We start from the raw sequence: 25,909 nt of genomic DNA, 5'->3' as shown, positions 1-25,909 counted from the left end.
GAAATTTAATTTTTATCAATCAAATTGTTTTTCCTCTTTCCTTTAAAGTTCGAGTTATCCGAAGGAATTGTCTGAAGATGGACTCGAAAATGGTTCAAGATAGCGAATGTTCGAGTTAATCGAGGTTTAAGTTAAAAAGTGATTTTATAAGAAAGTAATAGAGGATGCTCAAGGGAGTGGACAAAATAGTTCGAGATATTAAAAGTTCGAGTTATCCGGTGTTCGAGTTACACCGGGGGTCTACTGTAACTTGTATGTAATAAAAACACTCTCATACTAAGAAACGTTTTCTCTGGTATGCTTATTTCGTCTCCACGTCAGGTGTTAATTTAACGTGCGGCGTTTTATTCATGCCACAAAATTTGATTTTCAAACTCTTAGAACTCTTAGAACTCAAAGCAATTCAAAAACAGGACTTTCAATTTAAAGGACTGGATTCACTCAAATTATTTTGTGCCTTTGTTTAAAAACTGTTTCGTTGGACAATAAAGAGAGTGAAAAGTGTACTTGGCTTTATAAGCAATTAACTGCTGAAACCTCGATCACAGGGTCTGTAATGTTTATTGATATATTTGATCAAGGAGGTTAAACCTCCTTGATTTGATATATTTCCCGGTGCAATGATTGGCCGTATGTGCGCGTTTCATCCACACTTCGAAAATGCTACAAGCCCCCAGGTTGGCTGATTAAGCTGGAACAACAGCACGCTTGCACAATTTTTTAACAGTGTGTGTAAAAACGTGTTATTTATTAAAAAAAACAGAATATTTTTTAAACAATAATCTAAGGGATTCCAATACGTTAATAGGGTTCCCATTTTTTCGAACCAATTTGGACCCAAAATTGACGAAGTGGGTAAAAAAGTTCGCTGAATTTAATCACTGCTTTTTTGCCAAATAAAACCACTTTTAGTGAAATTGTGTCCAAAAATTAAATATTTTGCCACATTTAGTGATTTTTCTAGCTTTCTTTTTTAAAGAAAGGGTTTAGAATTTCGCATATCAGGAGATTTCATAGTTCAACAGTTATCGACTAAATAGCAGGCCGCCATTTTGATGGATCAAGAGATGAAAGCTAGTATTCCTTTTTTGTTGATTCAAATTTTACAACCCTTGAATACAATTTTTACGGGTTGATTTTAGCGAATGGTCAGTTGCATGAAATATGCAAGTAGTTTCGCAATATGGTCAATAAAAAGAACCTTAAAATTGATGCGTGAACTAATTTTAACGATGAACCGCCGATTACGCGAAATCACAGAATTTTAGTCACGTGAAAATTAATTCTATTAAGGATGTAACTCCGAAATATAACTCTCTGTCAGCCATTTTTGAGCAGTATTTTATAGAATTGACGACAATGAGAACATACCACACCGCGGGCTTTATTTTATAAATTATTATATAAATTAAAAGATCACTGGATTTTTTACAATACGATACTATAACTATGTATATTTTTATTGTATAAATGTCGCTATTTATTTTTTTGTTATTTTAAGTGAAACGCTGCTTAGAAATATCTTATGAATTTACAAGTTTGTAGTAACAAAACACGGTTACAAGGTTGGTTTCCAAGCTACAACCCTCCACAAAAGTGAGACAACCATTTTTTTCTCTACAAAATTAAGTTATACAAAAGTCCCTCCTCCCTCCTTTAGTCAATATTGTTGGTCAGCTAACCAAAAACCAACAGCAACATTGAAAACAGGGGAGGTGGAGATTTGTCTCACTAATTATGTGGAAGGTTGTCGCTAGTTCACAGATTGCTTAAATTGAAAATTTAGGTTTCGCTTCGTTTTGAATTGTATCTGTACCTATAATAAATTTTGTAAGATTAAGTCTAGATCAGATTGGAAGAGGGCCATTAATATACCCCGTCCAACCCGTGCTAGCATGGAAAACGGACGTTAAGCCGAGAATGATGATGACGATGATGATGATGATGATAAGTACAAAACTTGTTTAGTGGAAACCCGTATATTCAGCCCAGTTAAATGAAAATTAATCGAAAAAAAATCTGAAGAAAAGAAATATATATATAAAACAAAAATATATATTTAAAGAATTTGCCTTGTTGATTTTACAGTTAGTGCGAAATTAAATAATTCGGCCCTATTTGCTTCACACTCGTCCTAAGGGTTTGTTCACTGATCTCAAAATTGCTAACGCTTACTTGTCAGCATTCTACGCCGCCACGTAAATGTCATAAAGCCAAAAACTCCTGGGGACGAGTTTGCTATTTTCTTTCATTACAGAGAAAACTAAAACAAATGAAATTATTAGGCTGATTGAATTTATTTTGTATTCTCATGAAGAAATCCTTCAGTGCTGTTTAAACACGATAGAAAATGTTCCAGGCTAAAAAACGTGCATTTTGAATCTGGAACATTCTCATTTATTACATTTTCAGAAAACTCGAGTTTGTTTTAAATTTTCAAATACTTATGGAAACTTGAAAATATAAAGGTGAATAGGAACATTACAGTAAAGTCACCCCGTTTCATCTACCGACATATTTCGACTTCATATTTTCAGCAATACATACCCCAGAAAGTTAAATTTCTGTACATATATATGCTATACATATAAAAATAATAATTTTCCACATAATTAAATAAGATTCTATAACAAAATTTTGTACGAAATACTAAATTACTATATTTTATTTAAAAAACAAATATTTTATAGGGGGAAAACTTTCGCGAATTACCAAATTCTGAGGTGCTTTCAGAAAATTTATTCTGTGGGAAATTTTATTACTAAGATTACTAAAAGTAAAAAAAAATTACAGCCTGTTAACATTCAGTTTACGAAAGGTTAACCTTACGAAAAAATGATTTTCAAAAAAAATCCCTCCCTCTTGAGTAGCACATCCTATTCCTTTGAAAAGCACCTTTTTTAAGATATTGTTTTTCTTCAACTCAGCAACATTTCTTCTTCTTACGTTGTTCACGGTCAAGGCTTGTTGTGTTACCTCCTAGTTTAACAACATCTGAATCAGTTACTAATCCTATATCTCCTAGTTCTGCCAAAAGCATTTCAGCCATTTTAAAAAATGCTGCTTCAACATTTCTTCCACTCTTAGAACTGGTTTCAATATTTTGTACGTTTCGTAGATCAGCGTATGCTTTTACATGTTCCACTTTTACTTTTCTCTTTGTTTCTAAATCCAATTTTGTACCTACAATGAGTTTTTTAGCATCCGGTTCAGCAAGCTCAGACACGTCTTTTAACCAGCTATCCAGTTTTTCGAAAGAGTCTACATCGGTTATATCATAAACAACACATATGCCATGAGCACCTCGGTAATAGGTATTGACTATAGTTCGAAACCTTTCTTGGCCAGCACTGTCCCAGATGTTTAATTTTACAGTCTTTCCTTGTATATCAACAGTTCTCACTTTAAAGTCTACACCAATAGTATTTATGTAGTTCTCAGTAAACGATTGGTCTGCAAATCTTCGTAATAAACATGATTTTCCAACCCCAGGTTCACCAACAATAATTATTTTAAATACAAAATCAGCTGCCATTTCATTGTTAACTAAAGTAAAAAATACTACAGTTTTTGATAACATACAATGTCTGCCATGTTATTTCAAAACACATACAAATAAGACTACCACATATGAGAAACTTGTAACTAATCTTGCAGTAAAATAATGACTCACCCAATTACTCTAATCAGTCACTAGTTAAAAGGAAAAAAATAATTATATTGTGCGTTTTCATACCAAATTTTAATGCAAAAGACAAGGGAAAAAACATGTTTTAAATTGCACCTAGATGAGACATTAACTATAGTTTGTTCACAGTGATGCTATAGCTTAAACCAAAGACAAACCAAAAAGTTAATTTGCCATCATTTTCTCTTGGGTGCTCAGAAAGCAATACAGAACTACAGGTATATATTGTAAACAAGCCTTTCGTTAATTACTTCATCTATGTAATATATTATTTTATGACTTTGATAAATTTATAAAATAATTGAGATTTGATTGACCTTGCTAAAATGTCAAATTGGTTGGAGCATTTCAAACGTAAATTGCATTGCATTATTTTTAGGATAAGCAGATTTGAAAATAATATAATTTTTGTTGTTCAATCTCAGTATCTGCGCAAAAAATTGTTTAATTTCCACTTTGTATTATCTATGTTTATAAATAAATGTTTGTATAATTTTCAATAAATTTTATGACCTTGTTAGAAATGTCTGTAATTCGTCTGAAAATTAGGTTGAAAAAACATCACAACTGTATTTTTTTGCACTTTTATTACAACACTAGAATTTTTTTTGCCTGATTTGCACTATATAATAATACGGTGAGTGTGTGACTGGTCAACCCAGTCGTAAGAGAATAATAAGATATTTCACGCAAATCTGATTGCTAAGAGTGAGAGCTAAAGCAGAAAACATAATTATGATGTCATCACCTTGTTTCTTTGCAAAATGGTAGAAATTTTAATAGAGAAGTTTTTCATAAATATAAATAACATTAGTAAAATTATGGTTTTTAATGTTATATATATTTGTTGCTTAATTTAAAATCAAGCCATTGAAACCATAGTGTTTTTTTTTATAAAAAATGCAGATTAAATTTCTGTTTTATAATACATATGGCCAAAGAAATGCTTTTTTGTTATGTCAAGAACATTTTAAGATTAACTCATCTGAGAACTTGTTAGGTGGGGATTGGAACTCAGTCAGTAAAGCGCTTGAATCATGCACAAGAGGTTGCGGGTTTAATCTCCACGTAAAGCTGTTGTCTAGTAGGTTTCCGTAGGTGATAACGGTGCTTTTACCACAGTGTGGTACATACTGGACACAGTTGACAGGTTATATCCTCGGAAATAGTGAGGCGAACAACATAAAATATAAATCAATACTTTAAATCATCCTCAATTGTTAGTTTTCCTTCTAACATTGCCTGTTCTGAAAAAACATGCATGCATGTGGTTTATTTTAATAATCTATACTATTGGTCATAATTATCAAGTCATGACTTAGGGGCCAGTGAAAAAAGAGATTTGTAAAACTTATCAGATTTTGTCTGTTAAAGATACTGTCCAGTAAAAATATAATAATAAAAAAGTAGCCTGAACTGAATTGCACTTTTCTTTTTTTTGCGAAAATATGTGATTATATTTCTAAAGTTTTACAACTCGAATAACATTTCCTTTATGTTTACAAATTTTTCATATCGCACATTGTCAAAAGCAAATTTATACCAAAGCCATTCTACATGAAAAGGAGGCTATAATAATACTTTTCTTGTGACGTAAGCGTTGCGTTCTCGGCAAATCAAAACCTTGTAAATAGAAAATGATTGTTTTACTCTGAACAATACTACCAGATTAAATTTTTTTTTTTTAATATTTTACCCCCTTTATAAAAAAATGTAGCAATTTATGAATATTTAATTTCAAAGCATGCAACTCACTTTCAGAGAATTTTATGTCCCTGTCCACACAAACAGAATGTCTGTCTCTACATAAATTAAAGTAGATTATTTTAAAGCTGCTTTATTTTTTGTGCCAATACTGAGACCAGACGCGGGTAAGATAATTTACGTGAGAGTATATCTACGCAGACATCCATTGTAGTGGCCGATGCTCAAACACAGACAGCATCGTGGGATGATGAAATGAAAAAATCTGACGCGACATTACAAGTTAAATTCCTTGACGAATCTGAATCATTTTTTGTAACACACCAAACTATCAACTGTTGTTGTCATATCGTACATATATCGTGCTTCAGAAAACCGACCAGCAACCTCTCCCCCTCCCCCTTCCACACTCACCACCCCCTTAGCAGGTTTTTTTCTACCAATTACTTTCACATGGGTCATAAATCAAATTGCATTTACGGAATTGTATAGAAGCCAAAATGTCAATCATTTATTAGGGCTGAAATACACTATTATTTTCAATGATCATCCATACCTGGAGGCTGTATTCATTCCTATTTTTCTGAAGAAAGAATTAGCAGACAGGTTCAGGCCAAATTTCTGAGGAACAAATTTTCGTTGTTCCATAACACCCAATCTGCATAGCAGATAAATTCACTCAGTGGGATGAACTTCTTTTATCTTATTAGAATGTCACTGCCTAATCGGTACTGCTTCAAGCCTCTCTACAAAATACTCCACTAAACTTAACACAGCACAAACTTGTAGTCTGTATTTTAATCTTGTGAACAGTTGAAGGACAGCTCGTTCTTACAGTTTTTTTAAGAAGGGGACTCTTAAGCCATCCAGCTTTCTGGCAAAGTTGTAAGCTAGCTATACAGGCAAAACAATTTTTTTGGCGTAGTAATTTGAGTTGCCTTGGATAAACTTTTGTTACACATCTTTAAGTTTGGAAAAGTATAGCCCTGGTCTTGTTTCACAATGAATACTACAGTGGTTTGCATTAGTCAGCCTAATTTTTAATACAGAGACCTTTTCAGCTGTCAGCACTTGACTTTCTAGCTAGCTTTCTGGGCTTACAGTGAAAACACAAGAGAGCCAAAAAGAAAAAAGGTGCTATAGTTTGGTAAATATTAATACAAACCCGTATAAAATACAAGATTAGCTTGTATTTTATTTTACCTTGATTTTTTATGCAGCGAACCTCCCCTTATCCAGCTGTCAGCACTTTTGTTTTGCGACTTCCGCCATTTACAAAAAATCCCATAAATGTAACAGTACTCTTGTAACACAAGGCATGTTTTACACTAAATATAATTTTTCACACTAAAATTCTTTTGTTGGAGGTCTCTAATATCGGGAATTATTTCGCCTAATTTTCATCACCCTACTAAGTTTTTAGCCGGCTAAAAAGTATTTTCCGACTTTCTTTAACCTGTTCCGAGAACTTTACAACTGGTTTATTTTTATTCCAACGTTGTTTAAAACAAGGACTTTTTCCTTTTTTTTATTACATCTTTTTGTAAGCATCGCCATTAACCATTTTGTACTAAGTGTTGCTGCTGCTGAGGCACAGCATTGCCAGCGTCTAAGCATCCCTTAAGATCGTGTCCTTAAGTTTTATGTTAAATGTTACCATAGTCATAAGATTGTGACTATGATGTTACACGTTACACGTCATTAACTTTATGTTACATGTTAGTATTTTAATGTACGTTATTGCTGTCTTGTTCCTCTGTTCTTATGTCTGTTAACGGCCCATTGTGTGACACGTAAAGTTCTTTTGTTTTTTGTATTATTAGTTTGTTGCGTTTTACATTTTTAGCATGTAGTGGATTCATGTGTGTATTTTTACTTAGTATGTGTGTATTGCTTGCGTGTGATGTTGTTTGGTGGTGGTTTAGTGAAAGTGGTTTAGTAAGATATTTTGCTTTGTTTTTATGTTTCTATATCTATGTTTCTATTTTTTTCTTGTTTGCTTTCTTTTGTTATTTGCTCCCTTTGTATTTTTTTTAACTAAAGTTTTGTAATTTATTTAGCGTTAATGGATTAAAACCTATCGTTTGTGGCATTAAATTCGCATCCGTTTGAACCCTAACAAATAGTGTCGACTTGTGTGTGTGCGACACTAATACTAAGATTACCATAGCAGCTGGTTAACTTCAAGGGAAAGGTGTTTTGTAATGTGAGCAGTTAAAATTCTTGAAGCCGTAAAATTCGTTCGATATTCATTGAGCTTATCTATTTTAGCAAACTTTTATGTCTGAGCTTTCACAGAGATAGAAATACATCTTACATAGTAAGATGTATTTCAGGGTATGTCCATAATACAAAAATGGGTTTTTGTCCAATTAAAAAAAGAAGAAGCATTAACAAAAAAAATATTATTTATTAAAAAATATATATTATTATAAATAGCCTCTAAAGAGTTACAGAAGCATTAAAAAGACAACAATTTAGCGTTGAGAAGGCTAGAGGAATAATAGAAAGCGCGCAAAACCTTGACCAACTAACAAATCCGGGCTGGGATCGAGGTTGGGGCTGTGTAAGACATGGTAGAGGGCAGAAAAAGGTATATATACGTACAGCAGGTTTTTTGACTTGAACTACATAATTTAAAGTAAGATTTTTTCCAAGCTTTCATATTTAGTGCAACGATGACAACCTTTGTTTTAAAGAGTGCCATCCAGGTTGGTAAGTGACGCAGTGCTAGGGAGGGAATGTACTATTGCGGTAGAAAAAAGTTTTTGCATCAATACACCTTTCCCGAATTTATATTTTGTAAAATATTGCGTGCATGAAAACGAGGCAAATCTTGGTAAACATTATTTGCGTTCATATAAACATGGAGGAAGACAATACTCTGAGAGATATTTTGCTTAAAATAATTGAGGAAAATATAGATTTAGTCTTCGATGAAACTGAAGAAAAAGCTTGAGGGAAAACATTGAGGGAATGCCACCGTTCACGATAAAAGAAATTGAAATGCATCGACAAAATAGTGGTAAACAGCACGGTGTGGCAATTATTAAGACTTTGGTGCGTGGCAGAAAGTTTAGGGATGAACTATACATATCTGCTGATAGCATTTTCACATCAACAACTATATTTGCTCCAAGTAAGAACAGAATTTTTAAAGACTTAGTTATGGTCAGCCCTGTAAAAAGTAATGCTGACAAAAAGGTATCCATCTAATGTTATATGATCCTAGAATTAATAATAGTTTGTGTAACATAAATCAAAGAATATTAAAACTGCAAGAAGATATGCTTAATGTTGACAAACGGGTTGGTTTTGCTCATTGTATTGACAGTACACGAAACAGAAAAAACAACATTAAATATTGTCGGATCTACATTGTCACACCAACTACTACCGTTAGAACATACCATCAGGATTGTTACTAATAATAATATATCAAATACTTCAAATAAATCAAAACATAACGAAACACAACCCTATGAGTTTATTGATGCAAATCCTGTATTAATCCCAAAAGATTGGGGTAAATTAAATCAACATTACACACGCCTAGCTGTTCTGTAAAGTCGTTTATTGTATCATCAATTAGTTTTTCTTTTAACATTGAATTCCTCAGTTTTCATAGTTTCTAATTCATCAGGAGGAGTCAGGAGTGGGTTGTTCTTCAGTGATCTCAGCAGAATCAGATGAAGAACTTTCATATGTGCTTTCAGAATCTGTTTCGACTACTACAGGAAGTGCTCTATTTTCGGACTTTTTTGTGCTGTATTATTGTGTTTGAACGTAAATATATATGGCACAGAGCCATTGATTAATGTTTTCCGTTCACAACCAAAACCTATTTTTACACAGTGTACTTCAAAGTGGACTTCGCATACTTTTGTGTTCTTGTTTATTGTGAACACATCACACCTCCCCTTCTACGATATCTTGAAATGATGCTTACCCATTGGTTTCTCAAACTTGGATCCGATGGAAATGAAAACATTCCAATGCCTGTTTAACTCTGGGTTTATTAAGAGTAGAACTTTTGCATAACAGTACGCAACAAGAGTTACCAGGTCGAGAGGTCTATATACCTGGATAGATTAAATTATGATAAATTTCTTGCTGACCTTTCTGATTGCTACTGGCCATCACAAATACATATTCTTCTTTTACAAGACAAGTATGTTTTTAAATACATTGTAAGTAGTTTCGTTAAGAAAAACCTGCAATCCTTTAGAAAAATACACAATAAAAGATCATTCACAACACATAAAAGTATCACACTCACCAGCTGTATTTTTAATGTTTACAAAGTTTACTAAGAAGTGCCTCGTTTTCATACCGATGATTTAAACGATAATTTATTCGGGAAAGGTGTATTCGAACGTACCGATACCATCATAGCTTTTGTCTGTTTATTTCTTACAATCACAGGTGAACTCTCTTCTGGCTATAGCTTAGAATCTTAAAACAACATGATTGTAATTCCCATTGAATTTATAGCAACATTTATATCTCCAAGAAATATTGCATCTATCGTTGTTAAGCAGAAGTGTCCGTCGATAAATAACCGACACCACCTGCTTTCTTTTTTGACATAAAACACTCCCGAATATTTGTGAATTCGAAAATGACTTTAATCTATGCTCTTCAAAGCAACTTTCAATAAATACGTCCAACGTATTGATTAATCTTTGTAGTGGATCAAAACATCTGACAAAATGTAACAATGAGTAAAAAAGAATATCAATAAATAATAACCCTGTAATTTTCGCAAGTCAGCTGATAAAACTGCCACATCCCTTTGTTTTTTGAAATATCTTAAAAGTTGGACCTATAACTTGAAAAAAGATTGGCAATTGGCTTTGTTAATGCTACTATCCAGCAAAGTAATTCTTGTCAAATCCAAAATCTGTCAAATGATCACACCTTTTACGGCCATTTTTAAGCATTCTTTTCATCTACAAAAGGACCAAAGATGCTCCACTGTACCGACATCAAAAAGAGAGAGAGAAAAGCTTTGAGTTGTTATATTGGTTATGTGAAACGTGGTTGATTGATTCTACTTATCAAGTAAACAGCTCATTCCATTGCAATTTTGATGTATGGTTGAACGGTTTAAAAAATTTCAAAAAAGTTTACACAGGATTAATAATTTGTAGTTATATTATTTGGAATCAAAAGATTGGTAGAAAACTATGTTACATTGTGGCTCAACGGTAAGCGCTGTTTCCGACGCCCTGCGATAAATCAGAAACAAATTTTCTTTTCGAATTCTGCACTACAAAGTAACACGACGTTTTGGGTTATGCGCATGCGCATGAGAATAGTATAAACGCACGTGTCGTATACTTGGGCAAGCCTCGGACTTTGGTCGCGTGGAAAGCATCGCAAACTTTAAACAGCATGGCATCGAATTCTAAAGAACTCGATACGTATCGTATGCAACAGCTAGCGGAAGAAACACTTTAACGTCACCAAGAGCAAACATTGGCAACCGCTACCTCTGTTGCTAAAATGATTACTTGACGTTTCTTAGAAAGCCAACAGTCGAAAATTGATAAGGCGTTGGAATCTTAAAGGTAAAGAAAGTCAATAGCAACTTTTGCCAAAGCGTTATGGACAAATTCGACAAGGCGGCGAACACTTCAGCGGATAAGGACATCGAGAAAGTAAAAAGATTGTTGTCTGAAGGTAAGCACTTAGTGGAGAAACGCCTTAAGTGACGACTTAACGTCTCATTCAAAAGATCAAAAACTTATAAATCGAACAATCCGTTCAACCAATGTTAAAAGCGAATAGCGTAGAAAATTGAAGCAACGCAATTTTCCCCAACAAATGAATTTGTATCGTAGTAAACCAGCGCCTCAATTTCAAACGTATTTTGTACCAAGGTATTCCGGAACGAGAGAAAGTCAACGCCCTAAGCGTATGCTGTGGCTGTAAAAAAATTGATATGCCCCACTTATGAAGACATAACACAAGCAGCAAAAATTTTTAAATTGCTGTCCCAGTTATGATGTCATAACTGGAGCAGCAAAGAGAAGAATAAAAGCAGTCTTCAAGCTTTTTTACTTATTGGAATGTGATTTAAAAGCAAAATTATACTTCTCAGTGCTATAAAAGAACAATCTACTATACTAGAGTCAATTCAAACAAAACTATGATTAAATCTTTATAGAAATAAACTTTGCCATAAGAACTTCTCTATGGTGAGCGAACATAGAAAATACCAACATATATACCTTAAATATTTATTTTTTATGTGGCTTGTTACCATTCCCATCTATTCTAGTATGGAAAAACAAATTTAAGAAAATGCAGATATTTTTAAAAATCTGCCTGTTGGAAGGTTTTGCAATGTAAGCTTAAAATTTTGAAGAAAATGCGATTTTGTATACGTAATGTAACTTAAATAATTAGCGGGTACCGGGATGAACCTATACATGAAAAAAGAAGAGAATAACTAAATTGAACGTAATATAATAAATATTTTAAAATTATTCTATTTTTCATTATTTTTGTATGCTGCTCCCTAATTTTTTGGACTGTCCGCTAATTGGAGAGAAAAAAAGCCTATAGTTACCATTTTGTACAAAAAAAAATGTCCGCTAATTGAGTGTCCGCTAATTGGAAAGTTTTTATGGGACTTTGACCAGGAAACGGCCGGTGCATGGAAAAAGTGTCCGCTAATCAGGTCTGCCTTTTAGAGTGTCCGTTAATTAGAGAGAATACTGTAGAATGATATAATACACCAGCTTTTATATACTAGCACGTGACACAAAGTATAAAATGCAGACTCACGAACCGCAGCACTAAGTATAGAATATAACAAATAAATGTAGAAATTCCTCTCCTTAATATTTACACAGATTACTTGAACGAATGTTGTATTAAAAAACATCATAAAACATCCCTTCTCCCCGATACACAAGTGACATCTTTTAAGTTTGTTCAACAATGCAAGTAAGGTTTTTATTACGCACAAAACTCAGGGGCAATCCTACTGCTAGGCCTATGATATGCTATAACATTAATGACATAAATAGAAAAATACTAATTAAGTATTCTAAAATTAGAACCAATGCATCTTGTTAACACCCACACACAAAAGAACTTTTAATTAATGCACTTGTCATGCCATATTTCAAGTACTGCTCCTCAGCATGAGCTCGTGCCACCCAAGGTAGATTGGGAAAAGTAGAAAAACGATTAAAATGTGTCCTTACTTTTCTTGGAAACAGAGGAAATATTCACTGAATAATTTACTCATCAAAAACAATGCCATGTTAGATTTCAAAACCATGAATCACATTGCTCCTGATTACATGCGTTCAAAATTCCTTTTGACAAAAAACTGTCATAATCATCAAACAAGAGGAGCTTCAAAAAACAGGTTCACACTTCCCTTGGTCAACACGGAAAAAATAGCCTTCCCATTTAGAGCTGCAAAAGTGTGGAATGATCTTCCAGACCAAGTGACCTGTGATAGAAGTCTGCTTTCGTTAAAGACTTGGCAAATTCCAATGGAGATCACTTTTTAATTTTTGTTTTTAATTCTTTTTTTTTTCAATTTTCACCGATTATAAAATATGACACATATGCTATGTTTGATTGAGCTGAGGCAGTCTAAGATTTATCATTTTTTGTTTCTTTTTTGTTCTAGCAGTAGCCCCCAGTAGAAACAATCCACTAACTATAGGTTTTTGTGATTTTCTGAGCCACTTTAAGTATTTATTATTATTTTTCTTTTTACAAGATATGCCCCACAAGCACAGCTAGTGTAGGGATGAAATATAACCATACTTTTTAAAAAAACGGTCAAACTCTCATAAAAAATATTATACAGAATTTTGCTTGTGACGTCACAACTTTTCGTCACGCCTCATTGCACAAAAATCTATTGATATGCATGAAAAATCCCCAATAAGCGGTGCTTAGTCATGCATATCAAGGGTAAGTCCCTATCATACAAAAAATAAGTAGGAAGGGGAAATTCCCAACATGCTCGGCAAAAAACTGAGCAAATGTCAGAGCACCCATTTTTCAAAAAACTATGTATTTAATAAAGATGAGTTGGTTCAGGAATGCCATCAGTAAACTATATAGCATTGTGTTGACAACAGTGACGCCCTTGCCGATCGACTACAGAGTGTGCGGGATACCGTTGCATTCTATTGCAACAGGGAAAGGAACAAAGTTCGGGAGGTACAACGCTTCGCGATGAGATTGAACAGGAGGCAATGGAGGATATTAAATACTAGGCTCCGAAGAAGATATCCAGATGTTGGAGGATGGAATAGGATCAAAACATAGCGGTTCAATAAGCATTTGAATCAATCTCTAATGGACGCAATTGTGCAAAAAATCACGCCACATATAGAAATGCGCGTTAAGGTTGTGTATAGCTTTAGCTGTGATATTTACAAGGGTGGGGGCGATGTGTCTGATTACCACAAAACCAAGAGCTCCAGGTCGCTGTCAAGTATGGCGGAAATCGAAGCGCTCGTAAAAGAATGCGAGATAAAGCGTCTCGATCTGGAGGATCACGAATTCTGGACCAGGGCTTATTTACCACCTGTTAGAATCACCGAGACCCCGGTAGCATATGAGGGAAGAATGGTCTTTGATCACATACAGATCAAGGTGATAAGTACGCGTGAACCTCTTTTGGGATGCGGCTTATTCCCGGGTTGGTTGCGAAAAAAAGGTGCATCTACGCCATGGATGGTGAGGATGCCAGAACGGACAACCTATGCTTTTGGGGATGCTTAGCTGTAAGAGATAGGGTTAACGTAAAACAGGGAACAGAGTTTCTAACAAGACCGGCCCTCACCTTAGCTCGAGAGTACTACGGGGACCCAACTTTAAGCGTGGGGACGCCAAACCTACGAGGCTGGTGGATTTGGAGGGGTTGGCAAACAATTCAATGTCAACATCAGAGTATTTAAGCCCAAGAAATACTATGATAAAGCACCATGGCAACTTGTCTATGGTCAAAAGCAACACAAAAAAGGTTTAGATGGCATCAATCTTGGTATGCTGGACGGGCACTGTTTTTACATCAAGAATTTAGATGTGCTGACCCAACACTGGGAATGCGAGGTGTGTAAACAGAAGTTTAATTACGCCTTTTCCCTTACGCGGCATAAAAGGAACGAATGCGAGGGTGTCAAGACGACGATTATCTGCAAAGGGGGAGGTCAAACGTATACCGGGCAGGGCAGAGAAGGTCTTTTACGATGGGGGGGGGGGGTATAGCTATGATGCATCAAAATGGATAGAATACATGTCAAAACAAACCGGAAGACATATTCATCTTGCCCTATGTGGTCATGGCGGTGAACGTGTAGGAATGGAAAGTTGCTGGCTATGAACCTATTTCAAGGACTGTTTACGAGTGTAAGTGGCACGGATGCCCCTGTCTGTCCAAGAGAACCAAAGCGGTCAAAATTCATTACACTCCAACCCAGGAACAGGGCTATCGTCACGGCTTGGGAATGTGAGAAACCACCCAAAATTAAGAGGTACTTTCAGAAGAAGTTCAGGCCATATCCTCACTACCTGGTATTTGATTTCGAAGCCCTCCTATCACCTTTAAATAACCAGCAAACCTTGGACCTAACATACCTTTCGAGATATGTTCCGATAAGTGTTGGTATTGCCGATAGTTTGAATAGTCGCCCGACGTTCATCGAGCACGAGGACCCTAAGATGCTGGTTAAACAGTTTGTAGAGGAGCTGGAAAAGAGGCATGCCCTCATTGTGAAGGAGTTCGAGAGAATGTACCCAAATCCTAACGACTTTGACATGCTCTCCAAAAAGAACCAGGAGTTGTGGGATGAGTGGGTAAATCAAGTAGCTGTTATAGGGTTTAATTCCAGCAAGTACGACATTAACCTGATCAAGTGGTATTTTGTCGAAGAGATCGCGCAAGGTGATAAGATCAAGGTGGCGAAAAAAGATAATGACTACATGTTCCCCATTACCTCGAGGTTTAAATTTCTAGATATAAAATTTTTTTTTGCTCCCGGTCTAAGCTATGACGGTTGGTGCAGGTCGTTGGAATGTAAGCTCGAAAAGCGTGTGTTTCCATATGAATGGTTGACGAGCCACGAGCAGTTGAACCATGCCGGACCTGTGGCTCTCGAGGACTTTTATAGCCGTCTAAGTGGGAGAAACACAAGATCTCACGAAGAGTACGAGACATTCTGCGCCGAGTTTTACAGGCGGGGCTGCGTCACCATGATGGAATGGTTGCGTGAGTACAACCTAGCCGATGTGGAACCGTTCATTGAAGCCGGGGCAAGACAAGGTTGCAGTATTACGATGACGAGATAGATATTTTGAAGAACGCAGTCAGTATTTCGGGCGTGTCGATGCACTACGTATTACGGTTACGGTTGAACCCCAAGTTAGAGCTAAACGCTCCGGGAGACCCATGCAGGCATAGGTGCAAGGACTCTTGTTATAGCAAGACTTGTAAGGCCTGAAAGGAGGTACGGAAAACATGTGAAAAATGTACGAGGAATAAATCCTACGACCTTTTTGGGACGGAGATGGTAGGTGGCCCCGCGATCGTATTCTGTAGATACCATGAACGAGACGTGACGGGTATCAAATCTCACGTGTACAGCGAACCCCACAAATGTAGGACCATTCTAGGGTACGAAGCAAATTTGCACCACCCGAGTACCTTGATGCAAGCCTTTCCCTTCCCTTCCGACATCGGAACACAATATCAAGATACTACCACGAAGTGTGGTGGATTGATCGTTTTTTGGTTTTGTCCCAGGTTGATGTTGAGGTACCTGAAAATCTGCGTGACAAATTCGACGAAATGCCTTCCCCCTGTTTGTTGTCAAGGAGATACCTGATGATCAAATGCCCGAGCACATGCACGAATACTTGAAAACTACGGGCCGCAAGCGTGTTCCGGGTACACGTGAGCTTCTGAGGTTGCTAAAGGCCGAAAATATCTTACTGTATACCCCTGTGCTAAAATGGTACCTTGACCATGGGTTGAAAGTGACTGCCTTTTACCAGTCTATCAAGTATGCTAGAGGTAGGCCTTTTGAATGGTTCCCAGTACCGATGCACGACGACATGCTGATAAGGACCTTAAGAAGCGTATTGCGGGGGATACGGCCAAGCTGAAAGGAAACAGCTTTTACGGCAAAATGATTGAAGACCTGGCAAGACACGCAAATACTACGTTTACGAGGGATGAAAAGGAGGTTGATGCAGCCCTGCGAAGCCCGTACCAAGAAGATCTTGAGGAGATTGGAGATGCATACGACCTTAGAAAAAGCAAGTGTACTGTCGACAGAGCTTACCAGTGCGGCATAGCCGTTTATCAGCTCGCCAAACTCTGCATGCTGGAATTCTATTTCGACTTCCTGGACAAGTACGTGGATCGTCGAGGCTTTGAGTACATTTACATGGAAACCGACAGTGCGTATTTTGCCATCTCCGGAGAAGAGTTGAGGGATGTCGTTTGTCCCGAACTGTTTGACGAGTATGATGAAGATGTAAAAAACTGGCTCGTCACCGATAAGTATTATAAGGTTATTTAAAGCGGAGTTTATTGTGTTTCGGATGATTGCCCTGACGGCCAAGTACTACTTTGTTGAAAGAAAAAAAGGTACTTAATTTTTTATGTAAGGGCATGTCAAAGAGACAAAATGCTGTGACCTTGGGTAGATACATGAGTGCGTTGAGGAATGAAAGTATTGAAAAGCCCGTCGATAAGCGTCAGGTGCTAAAAGAGGCCCTACACAAAGGCAAAGGTCACTTACTACCCAAAAAAATACACAGAGGGCTCCATTGACAAGGCTCTGGAGGAAGCAATCGACAAGGCCCATAGCGAGTACCTACAACGCGAGCTTCGGGAAAAGGGAGAAAAGACGGCAAAAGCACTGTCTACTCACATGATTAGTCTGTATGCCAATATGATTGGGAACTTTGTGGATATCGACATTGTTGACGAATTACGTCGAGATATCGAAGAAGACCCCATAATCTGGGACAGTATGACAGATTTGGGGATTCTTGTATACTGTGCTATTGGGAGGTGTTTAGCCCCACTCCTCGTGGCGGGGCATACTGCGAAGCACATGAGCTATAAGATAAATGAGTGATAAGGAACAAAAACAAGAGGAAGAGAGAATCATTACAAAGCTATCAAAGCATCCGGGGAGGGTTGCGCAGGGACACATGTTGGCGGCACTGATAAAGAAAAGGAAGGAAGAAATGAAGTAACAAGAGGGTATTGTAGAGCCTGCAGTCAAAGCCAGTTCTGGAACCAGTTCCGTACAGTCGGTGCATATCCATGGGATCGAAACCTTGGCCGTGCTTGCCATAGGTGTCGGGGCTTGTTATATGTTTAGCCGGGGTAAAAATGAATCCCAAAACACCACACCGGCGGCCTATCCAGAGCCCCAACAGTGGAAACAAGGCAAAACTCAGCTTCAGATTGACATTTTCAAGATGCAATGAATTTTTCTAAAAAATAACACTTAATAAATGACAAGCAAGCGTGATGATAGCAATATGGGGCCAAAAGAGACCATGGTTATTGACTCCCTTTGGGAATCCGTCAGATTAGCATCACTATTTTCATAGCCATGGGAGCAAAGAAGGCTTTGGGAGTTTCTAGACCTGGAGCCAAGATGGACCTGGAGGACGGCCTTAAACTTACCGGCTATATGACGACAACGATTCTATTCGACGAATATGCAATTAAACAGGGATGGTTCAAAAAGTTTCTGATACCTCCAAAATAGACCGCATGGTAAGTTTTTTATATTTACTGGAGATATGGAAATATGATGGAAGAGGCCAAGACATGTTCAAAATGTTCAAAATCTCTCCCCCTGAACCGGTTCAAGATCAGACGAGACGGCCAACCAACGAGTACATGCATCCCATGCCTTGATCTTAAGAGGCTGTCAAAGGGTTGGCCCAGACGCTTCATCTGTATGCAGCCATTACGTGAGTTGATAATCCTGCTGCAGGATCATATTAAGGCCCAATTTAGCGAAGGTTATGCCTGGGAAAATTTTAAGTTACGCGTGAACCACAAGACACCCTTCAGATACCAGGAAACATTTAAGTCTCCAACGCTTACAGAGGTCACCAAAGCATTACAGCGGGCCCAAGATGCTATATTAAATTGACATAAAACGTTATTGAGGATGCAAAAAACTATCAGGTGTAATGGTCGAACCAAGACCTGCATAGACTGCCTCAATAAAGCTAAGGCGAGGCGTTGTGCCAAATGCAAGGACATCGAAGACGTTGACTACAAAATAGACCCCCTTGCTATTGACAGGGAAATTAAAGGGTTTCAACAAAATGAGAATTACCTGCTTTTGCATACTCTGCTGACATACAACATCATACCCCAGTACGCCGAACTCATCGGAGAAAGCCCGGAGAAGGCACTACTAGTCAGCAATACAGTAAGGTACTGCGGTGCCTGCAGGGCGAATTAACATACGCCCAACTGCCCCTCGAATACCAAGCTCGAAATACCAAGCTATGCCGTGCCTGTCGGGGGTCTTTGGTGAACAATCAGGAGGTGTATGGATTTGTTCCGCATGTGCCGCGATATACCCTAAGATTCACGATCGAAAGTGGAGCATCTATTGAAATAAAATGCTGGATGTCGTGAGACTACGTCTTGAACCTCTTCAAGCAGAAGTATAAAAAGCAATATCATAACATAGTCATTTTTTGCCCGACTACACGGCGGAATACAACCCATTTAGGGAGGCCATCTCTCTGGAAAGACCCCTATGTCTTTCTGATCGACCCCAAGGACCAGCTGTTTAAATGGATAGCGAAATTATCCTCATTATTGGCAGGCGAGGAGACCTTGTGTGTGGTTGACGATGTCATAGCCGATGAAAGTCTCGATAAACGTCGACAATCCCTACTTGAATTAGCTATTTCGGGAAAGCATCCTACACTGCCCTGCTCAAGAATCTGAGAAGGCAGAAGAAGGCTCTGTTTTTGTGGTATCCCTCGGAGAGGAGCGACATGAGGCAAGCCGATGAAGAGACGAATTTGATCTACAAATGGGATGATATCAAGGCCGATCTGAAAAAATCCACCACTCTTGCCTGTATGTGAGGTTGGAACATCCCAGGACTTGGAAGATTCTCGAATGACCATACAAGCAACCTACCTGAATAAATGATAAAAAAGATGTCATTTCAAAAGGTTGTCATGGTGCTTGCCCCACACGTAGAAATCATATGCGACGATTGTGGGGCTCCATGGTTCAAAAGGGCTGACCTTGGTAGGTTTTTGGGTGTCGTAAAGATTAAAACATCATACAGAAATATTAAGGGACAACGTAGAGATAAACTTTCTCAATCATCCTCGTCCCGATTAGGTATGCGGTGAAGATGGAAAAATGGGCATGATATATTTATTTCCGCCGAGGCCGTTACGGAAATCTTGGTTCGATGCAAAAGCTTGGATGGTATTAAAATTGCGGGGCGTTGTGGTATAGAAATCCAAAACATAAAGCTTTTTTCCAAGGAAGAAGGCACCCTTTACAACATCCGTACCGCTTTTGACGGTAAAGATATGGTAATGCAACATCATATTGATGGATATAGTACTGTAATTCCCGAGGTATAGGTTAGCTATCGAATGTGATGAATTTGGAAATGCCGACAGGGATATAGGCTATGAGGTAAAGAGACAAAAACATATCGAGCAAGCCTTGGTATGTACCTTTATACGATATAACCCCGATGGCCCCAACTTCTCCATCTTTCGCGTCATTAACAAGATTTATCGCTATGTGTTTGCTGAAATTAACCTAGAGGACTATGTCGTAAGCGGGCACTAATTTTATTACCAACAAAGTTAGAAAGATGTCGTCGCAGGTTATGTTTAACACAGAAGCCATCGAGACCCTATCAAATAATCAGGATCAACCTATGTTCAAACGTTCCGATTTGGGACGTTTCCTGGGTATCAAAAGGTTAAAAATATGACGATACCTTCAACATTCCTATCTATTAGGTCCAAAATATGAAGGGTTCAGGGGTGCATCTCGGAGATGCCCTCTTGGTAAGGCGAAAAATGGACATGACGTCTTTATCACGCTGGAGGGCGCCTTGGAAATTGTGCGTAGGTCAAGATAAACAAAAGCTGTAGGGGTCATCAAATGGCTGGCCCGGGCGGGTGTCCAAAAATTACAAGATGTAATTAAGGAGCATTGCCAGGCCCTGGAGGACAGGGATGGGGCCCTGGCCTTACTCGGTGATGAAATCGAGGATAGGGACAACCAACTCATGGTTTGGGGGATGAGCTCGAAGATAAGGATGAACAGCTTAGTGTTCTTAAGCAAGACAACTCGGAACTACGCCATAGGCATGTTCCACACCGATATCAATATGATACCGTGCTGTGCGTGGTTGATAAAAACAATCCCCACGAGCATGGAAAAAAAGGCATGGCACTATATAATCCGATGCCAACGTAAGCAACTTAGTGCAAGAATAAGCACGTTAGGGGAGATGTACCCCAAAATGACTGTGAGGAAACCGGAATGCGACGACCCTAATGCGGTGCATGCCTAGTGCCGATTCAGGGATGACACCCTGGGTACCGAGAATTATCACCTAAATCACTTCATGTTACCCCATGATGACACGAGGGATCTATTCGAAAAGGTGTTTGATATTAATATGTCGTAGGCAGACGCTAATTTTTACTACTCTTGCGGGTAGTAAAAATTTTATTCAAAAGTGGTGAGTTCCCAACCCCTCCTATACTGACCAGTTAGACTGTATGTTAAAATATATCGAAATATCAAAAAAAAGATGGAAGCCTATGTACAAAATCTTTACCATTCCTTCACATGCTCTGGAGGCACCTGAACAACCTCCGGGATCAGCATGAGTTCTTCCGAAACAAAGCTGCGATCAGGACCGTCTTTTAGGTTACCGGCTACCTGCTATTATACGGTCCAACCTATACATTTTCCTACTCTAAAAAGCATCAGTTGCACGTCGTCTCGCATTACCGTGCTCTTCCCCGGGTTGCAAGAGGTATTAGTACAATCCATCCTCAGGTAGGGGTTTCTCTTCGGGATATTTCTCGCTTTTTGCGAGTAGTATCTCATTCAGTTTGATCGCCTTGTTAGGTTTCATGCCGATCATGGTAGTCTTGGTATTGTTAAGATCTTTCACGATGGTGTACAGTTTTTTGACCCAAATGGTACTAGTACGTACTTGAGGCTTAAAAAGCCTTTCAGCAAGTACCTTATTGTAGGACTCTATAAAGGCCGTGAATGTATGGTGGTACTTTGTGGTGGCCCGCCTAATTTCACCCCCCTCTTTCCTTCTAGGAGCTTAATTACCTCCGACCCAAATTCGCTACCGTTGTCACATTAAAAATCTTGGGGTAGTGTAAGGGTCCGGCTTTGTAAATGTCCCTGACCATGTCAGCCAGCGACCTCGCTGGCTTTCTTTGTGCGCAAGGGTCTCGCTACTTTGTAACGTGAGGCTACATCAATGCCTGTCAGAATATACTTGTACGTATTGCCATATATCTTGTCATGGGGCATTTACAGTAAATCAAACTGGTGCATCTCATTCGGTGTTGTGATGGTGAAATGCGGATAATCAATACGTTTTGAACCCCTGATATGCCTGAGCCTTAGCAGTTGCCTATTCAGCCAATGAGTAGCTTTCTTTTTGGAGAGGCCGCTATCCTTTGCAAGTAATTTAATAGCCTTGTAGCCGGTCCAGAGATTTTCCGGGGTATAGTAAATTTGGTTTAGCTTTTCGGCCTCTTCTTCAGTAACAATGTGTGATGCTTTTAGCATGTTTATTATATATGTCAAAATCGTTCTTACAGATATTTATATGCTATGAACTCTAATAAGGATAAGGAGCCAACAATGAAGGTCAATTAACCATATTGTTGGGCTTTTGAAGGGGTGTAAAAATCTTTCAATTGGGGGGATTTTTTATCTGAAGCAATGTAATACTGATACATATCATTTTCCAATTCTTTTAGGCTTTTCCCTGCTTTCAATTGCAGTTCCCGTTGCTCATTAAACCAGTCAAGCTTATCTTGTCGCTCCCGTATCCATTGAGCCTGGGCTGCATTGAGCTTTTCAACGGCCTCGTCAAGCTGTTTACGTTCCGCTTCGCCATGTCCTGAGAGCTTAGAAAATGGATAATTTGATCCACTGAACGCTAATGCGTTGATTGCCATCCCGCCACAATAACAGCTATAGTTGCCATATTTATTTCAATACTCCACTCTGTCCAATCTACCATCCAAGATGTTCATTTGGGCGTCCTGCAGGAGGTACACGTAACACCTAAAATCACCGGTCCCATCAGCCTTTTTTGTCATGTGGAGGGTTATCCCATTACTCAAGCGTTGTAATACTCTTCCAGAGCCATGTAAAATATCGTCGAGGGATGCTCGAAAATGGATGAATAACGCATACCTCTCATTAAAAAACTGCCCAATTGTGACGCTACTATCGTGGGCAACGAAAATGTTGACGATCTGCTCCAAATGATCCTTAGGAAGCATGGCATGGTGAAGATCGAGTTTATAAGGGGTACGCCCGAACCCGTCATGTGCTTAGCGGATATACCCAATACCGTCGCTGCGCAATGGGTTGCAAAATTTACCTGGATATTCCAATAGTCCAGCGCCTGCCCTTCCCACCCCACACTAACAGGGTCATCAAGGTAGGTTGTTGGGTCCTTGATAGCATATTTGGTAAACTCAGGGAATACTACAGAAATATGGGATTCAGTCGATACGTAGAGATCCTGGTGCTCAAGATCACAGTACCCTATTATTTTTTACGATTCTTAGTAAAAATTATGTCAGTCGCGTGACGGCGCTGACGTACACTGGATCCGCCCCTGGTACGAGGTTGGGGTTTCTCTTTCCCCCAGTGTCCTTTGCCAAGCATCCATCATGCCTGGGAATGAAGTTTACCTTCGCGCCATTTTCTTGACGATTTATTAGTCATAAGGTTAAACAACAAATTTTTTTTTGGGAGTGAGTGACGGTGTTGTGCTGGCGCTTTGTGACTGTAATTTTTTGCTTGTGTGATCTAGTTTTCTAAAAGTTCACTCCTGTCAGGTTAAAGGCTTTAGTGTTTCTCCAGCCACTTGGCACTTTTAATTTAAAAAAACTTTGTAAACAAGCCTGTTATATATTGTCCAAATTACGTAGCACACAACATGCTTTTTTTATAAGAATATCAAATTCTAGCCAGGTTGGTCCGTCTTATTTCTCTATTTTTCTAAGCAATAAACTTATTGTCTTTAACCAATAATCCCAACATGATATTTGAAAATAAAAATTTTATAAAAGAAAAAGTGTGTAGCTAGCTAGCTGTTCCACCCAAAGTAGGGCGGCTGCTCAAAGTCGGGCATTTTTAAATCATAACCCAAGTAGGGCAAAACTATGCAAAGTAAAACAGATTCTTTTATCAGCTGGAACTGCTTTCTTGCGTCTTATAATAACTCTTAAACTACTTTAAGCTTTACTAGTTTTATGCCGGAACTTGTTTTAACAAAAATTCGCTCTTATGAACACATATTTAACCAAAATTTAAACAATTAATGTACAACTATTTCAGGAAAAAGCATGCCCAAAATAGAGCAAACGTATCCAAAGCATACATAACTAGATACCGAGTTTGAGCGGGAATAAAAACCATTAAGTCTACCAGCTTTCCAATCTTGTAGGGTGTCATTTTTATGCTTCGCACAAATGAAGTGTTCATAGCATTTAAAACATGTAAACATATTAAAGGGAACCTGAGGTACAAAATGATGTTAGACTTATATTATAGAGCCTAAAAAGTTAACTAACAAGTCTTTTTAAATTTTTTAAAAAGCTCTTTTCGTTCTCAAGATATTCAAATTTAAAGAATTTCAGATTTAATTATGCTGCATGATTATGATGTCATATTTCAGTAATAGCAATTTTGGACATTTTCTTTCATCAGTAAATTTAGACCTGTTAAGGGTTGTGCATTCAAACTTTATCAATGCATAGATATTAGGTTAATTGATTAACATAAATTTTTCTGTCAAAATGACACTCGCTTGCTTGTCCCAGGCTTCTTATTTTTTTGCTGAAAACTCAATAACTCGGGATCTGCAACTTGGTCTGCAATCAATTTTGTGGGTAAGCTTGTATAAGGCCTAATGTTTACTCACAAAATTTGATTGCAAACCGACATGCAGATCCCAAGTTATGAGTCCGTCAGCAAAAAATTAAGAGGCCTGGGATGAGCAAGCGAGTGTCATTTTGGCAAAAGAATTATGTTAATCAATATTAGTAAGATTAGTTACCATACCGTAGCCTTTTAATCTTGCTGACAGCAAAAAACTTTTATTAGATTTTGAAAATATTCAACAGAATACACTAAATTTTTTAGGCAGCCAATCAGACTAGTTGCATGTTCCCGTGTCATTTTTTTGTGAAGATAAAAATTGCGAAATTTCGCGAAGTTAATCGTGAATTCTACTTTTGGAAGAAATTGTACAAGAAAAAACTTTCGCGAAATTTCCAAAATCTTTATTTTTTGGAACAAAACCTTGCGCAAATGACAATGAATTTCAGGATAATGAACAACTTAAAATATGAACCAAATAATGTTTTTGACAGGTTTGCTATAAAAATAGTTGATAAAAATGGAGACACAGTGGGACACTTGCCAAATGAAATACAGTACAGTCTGAATGTAATCTGCCGCGTACACGCTAATGTCACACCTTTGCGTGGAGGACGGCAGTCGTTTGTCTTTTGTTATAATTAAATCCCTTAAGGATTTTGAGTGTTTATAATTGTGTGTTAAAAAACAATGTGCTCGCGAAGAAATATCGGAGCAATTATATTTCTTGTAATAGCATGATGCATTGTGTAAATGTATTGATAAGCTATTCCCTTAAGTATTAGCATGAAGTAATTAAATAATAAAAATCTTTCGCGAAGTTTTATATTACATTGCACAAGAATGTATTGTTGATTTAATTATTTAAAAAAATTCCAGCCAGTTTAATTTAAGAAACATACAAAAAGCATTGTTCACAACTATTAAATGCCGTTTTTCGTGTTTAAACTTTTAAAATGTGATCTTAAAAAGCATTTCTATCACCGTTTTTTGTTCTTAAACTTTTAAAATGTGATCTAAAAAAACATTTCGATCGCCGCTTTTCGTTTTTAAACTTTTAAAATGCGATCTAAGAAAAACATTTCTATCGCCGCTTTTCGTTCTTAAACTTTTAAGACATGATCTAACGAAGCATTTTTATCGCCGTTTTTCGTTCTTAAACTGTTAAAACACAATCTAACGAAGCTTTTCTAGCAGCGTTTTTCTTTCAACTTTTTAAAATGCAATCTAACGAAACTTAAATCTTTGTTAAATTTTATTTTCTTTTGTTGATTTCGTTGATCCGACTATAACAATTAAATACAACAATGGGACACACGCAGTTCACATGAACTAATTAA

General features: G+C 37.5%; 2 protein-coding genes across 2 annotated transcripts; one reads left to right on the top strand and one right to left on the bottom strand.

The window, feature by feature from the left end:
• Positions 1 to 1,700: 1,700 nt before the first annotated feature.
• LOC130622251 (ras-related protein Rab-1A-like) lies at positions 1,701 to 6,689 on the bottom strand. Its single transcript, XM_057437693.1, has 2 exons — positions 6,596 to 6,689; positions 1,701 to 3,546 (listed from the first exon to the last, which is right to left on the bottom strand). Exon 2 carries the CDS (start codon positions 3,533 to 3,535, stop codon positions 2,924 to 2,926), a length of 612 nt encoding a protein of 203 aa, XP_057293676.1. The 5' UTR covers positions 3,536 to 3,546; positions 6,596 to 6,689; the 3' UTR covers positions 1,701 to 2,923.
• Positions 6,690 to 16,461: 9,772 nt separating this feature from the next.
• On the top strand, positions 16,462 to 16,959 carry LOC130621406 (uncharacterized). The gene has a single exon (XM_057436689.1). The coding sequence runs from the start codon at positions 16,462 to 16,464 to the stop codon at positions 16,957 to 16,959; it is 498 nt and encodes a 165-aa protein (XP_057292672.1).
• Positions 16,960 to 25,909: the final 8,950 nt, after the last annotated feature.

The sequence above is a fragment of the Hydractinia symbiolongicarpus genome, chromosome 12 (assembly GCF_029227915.1).
Source record: "Hydractinia symbiolongicarpus strain clone_291-10 chromosome 12, HSymV2.1, whole genome shotgun sequence".
Lineage (NCBI taxonomy): Eukaryota > Metazoa > Cnidaria > Hydrozoa > Anthoathecata > Hydractiniidae > Hydractinia > Hydractinia symbiolongicarpus.
Note: the sequence above shows the minus strand (reverse complement) of the source record. Positions and strands in the feature narration are given on the sequence as shown.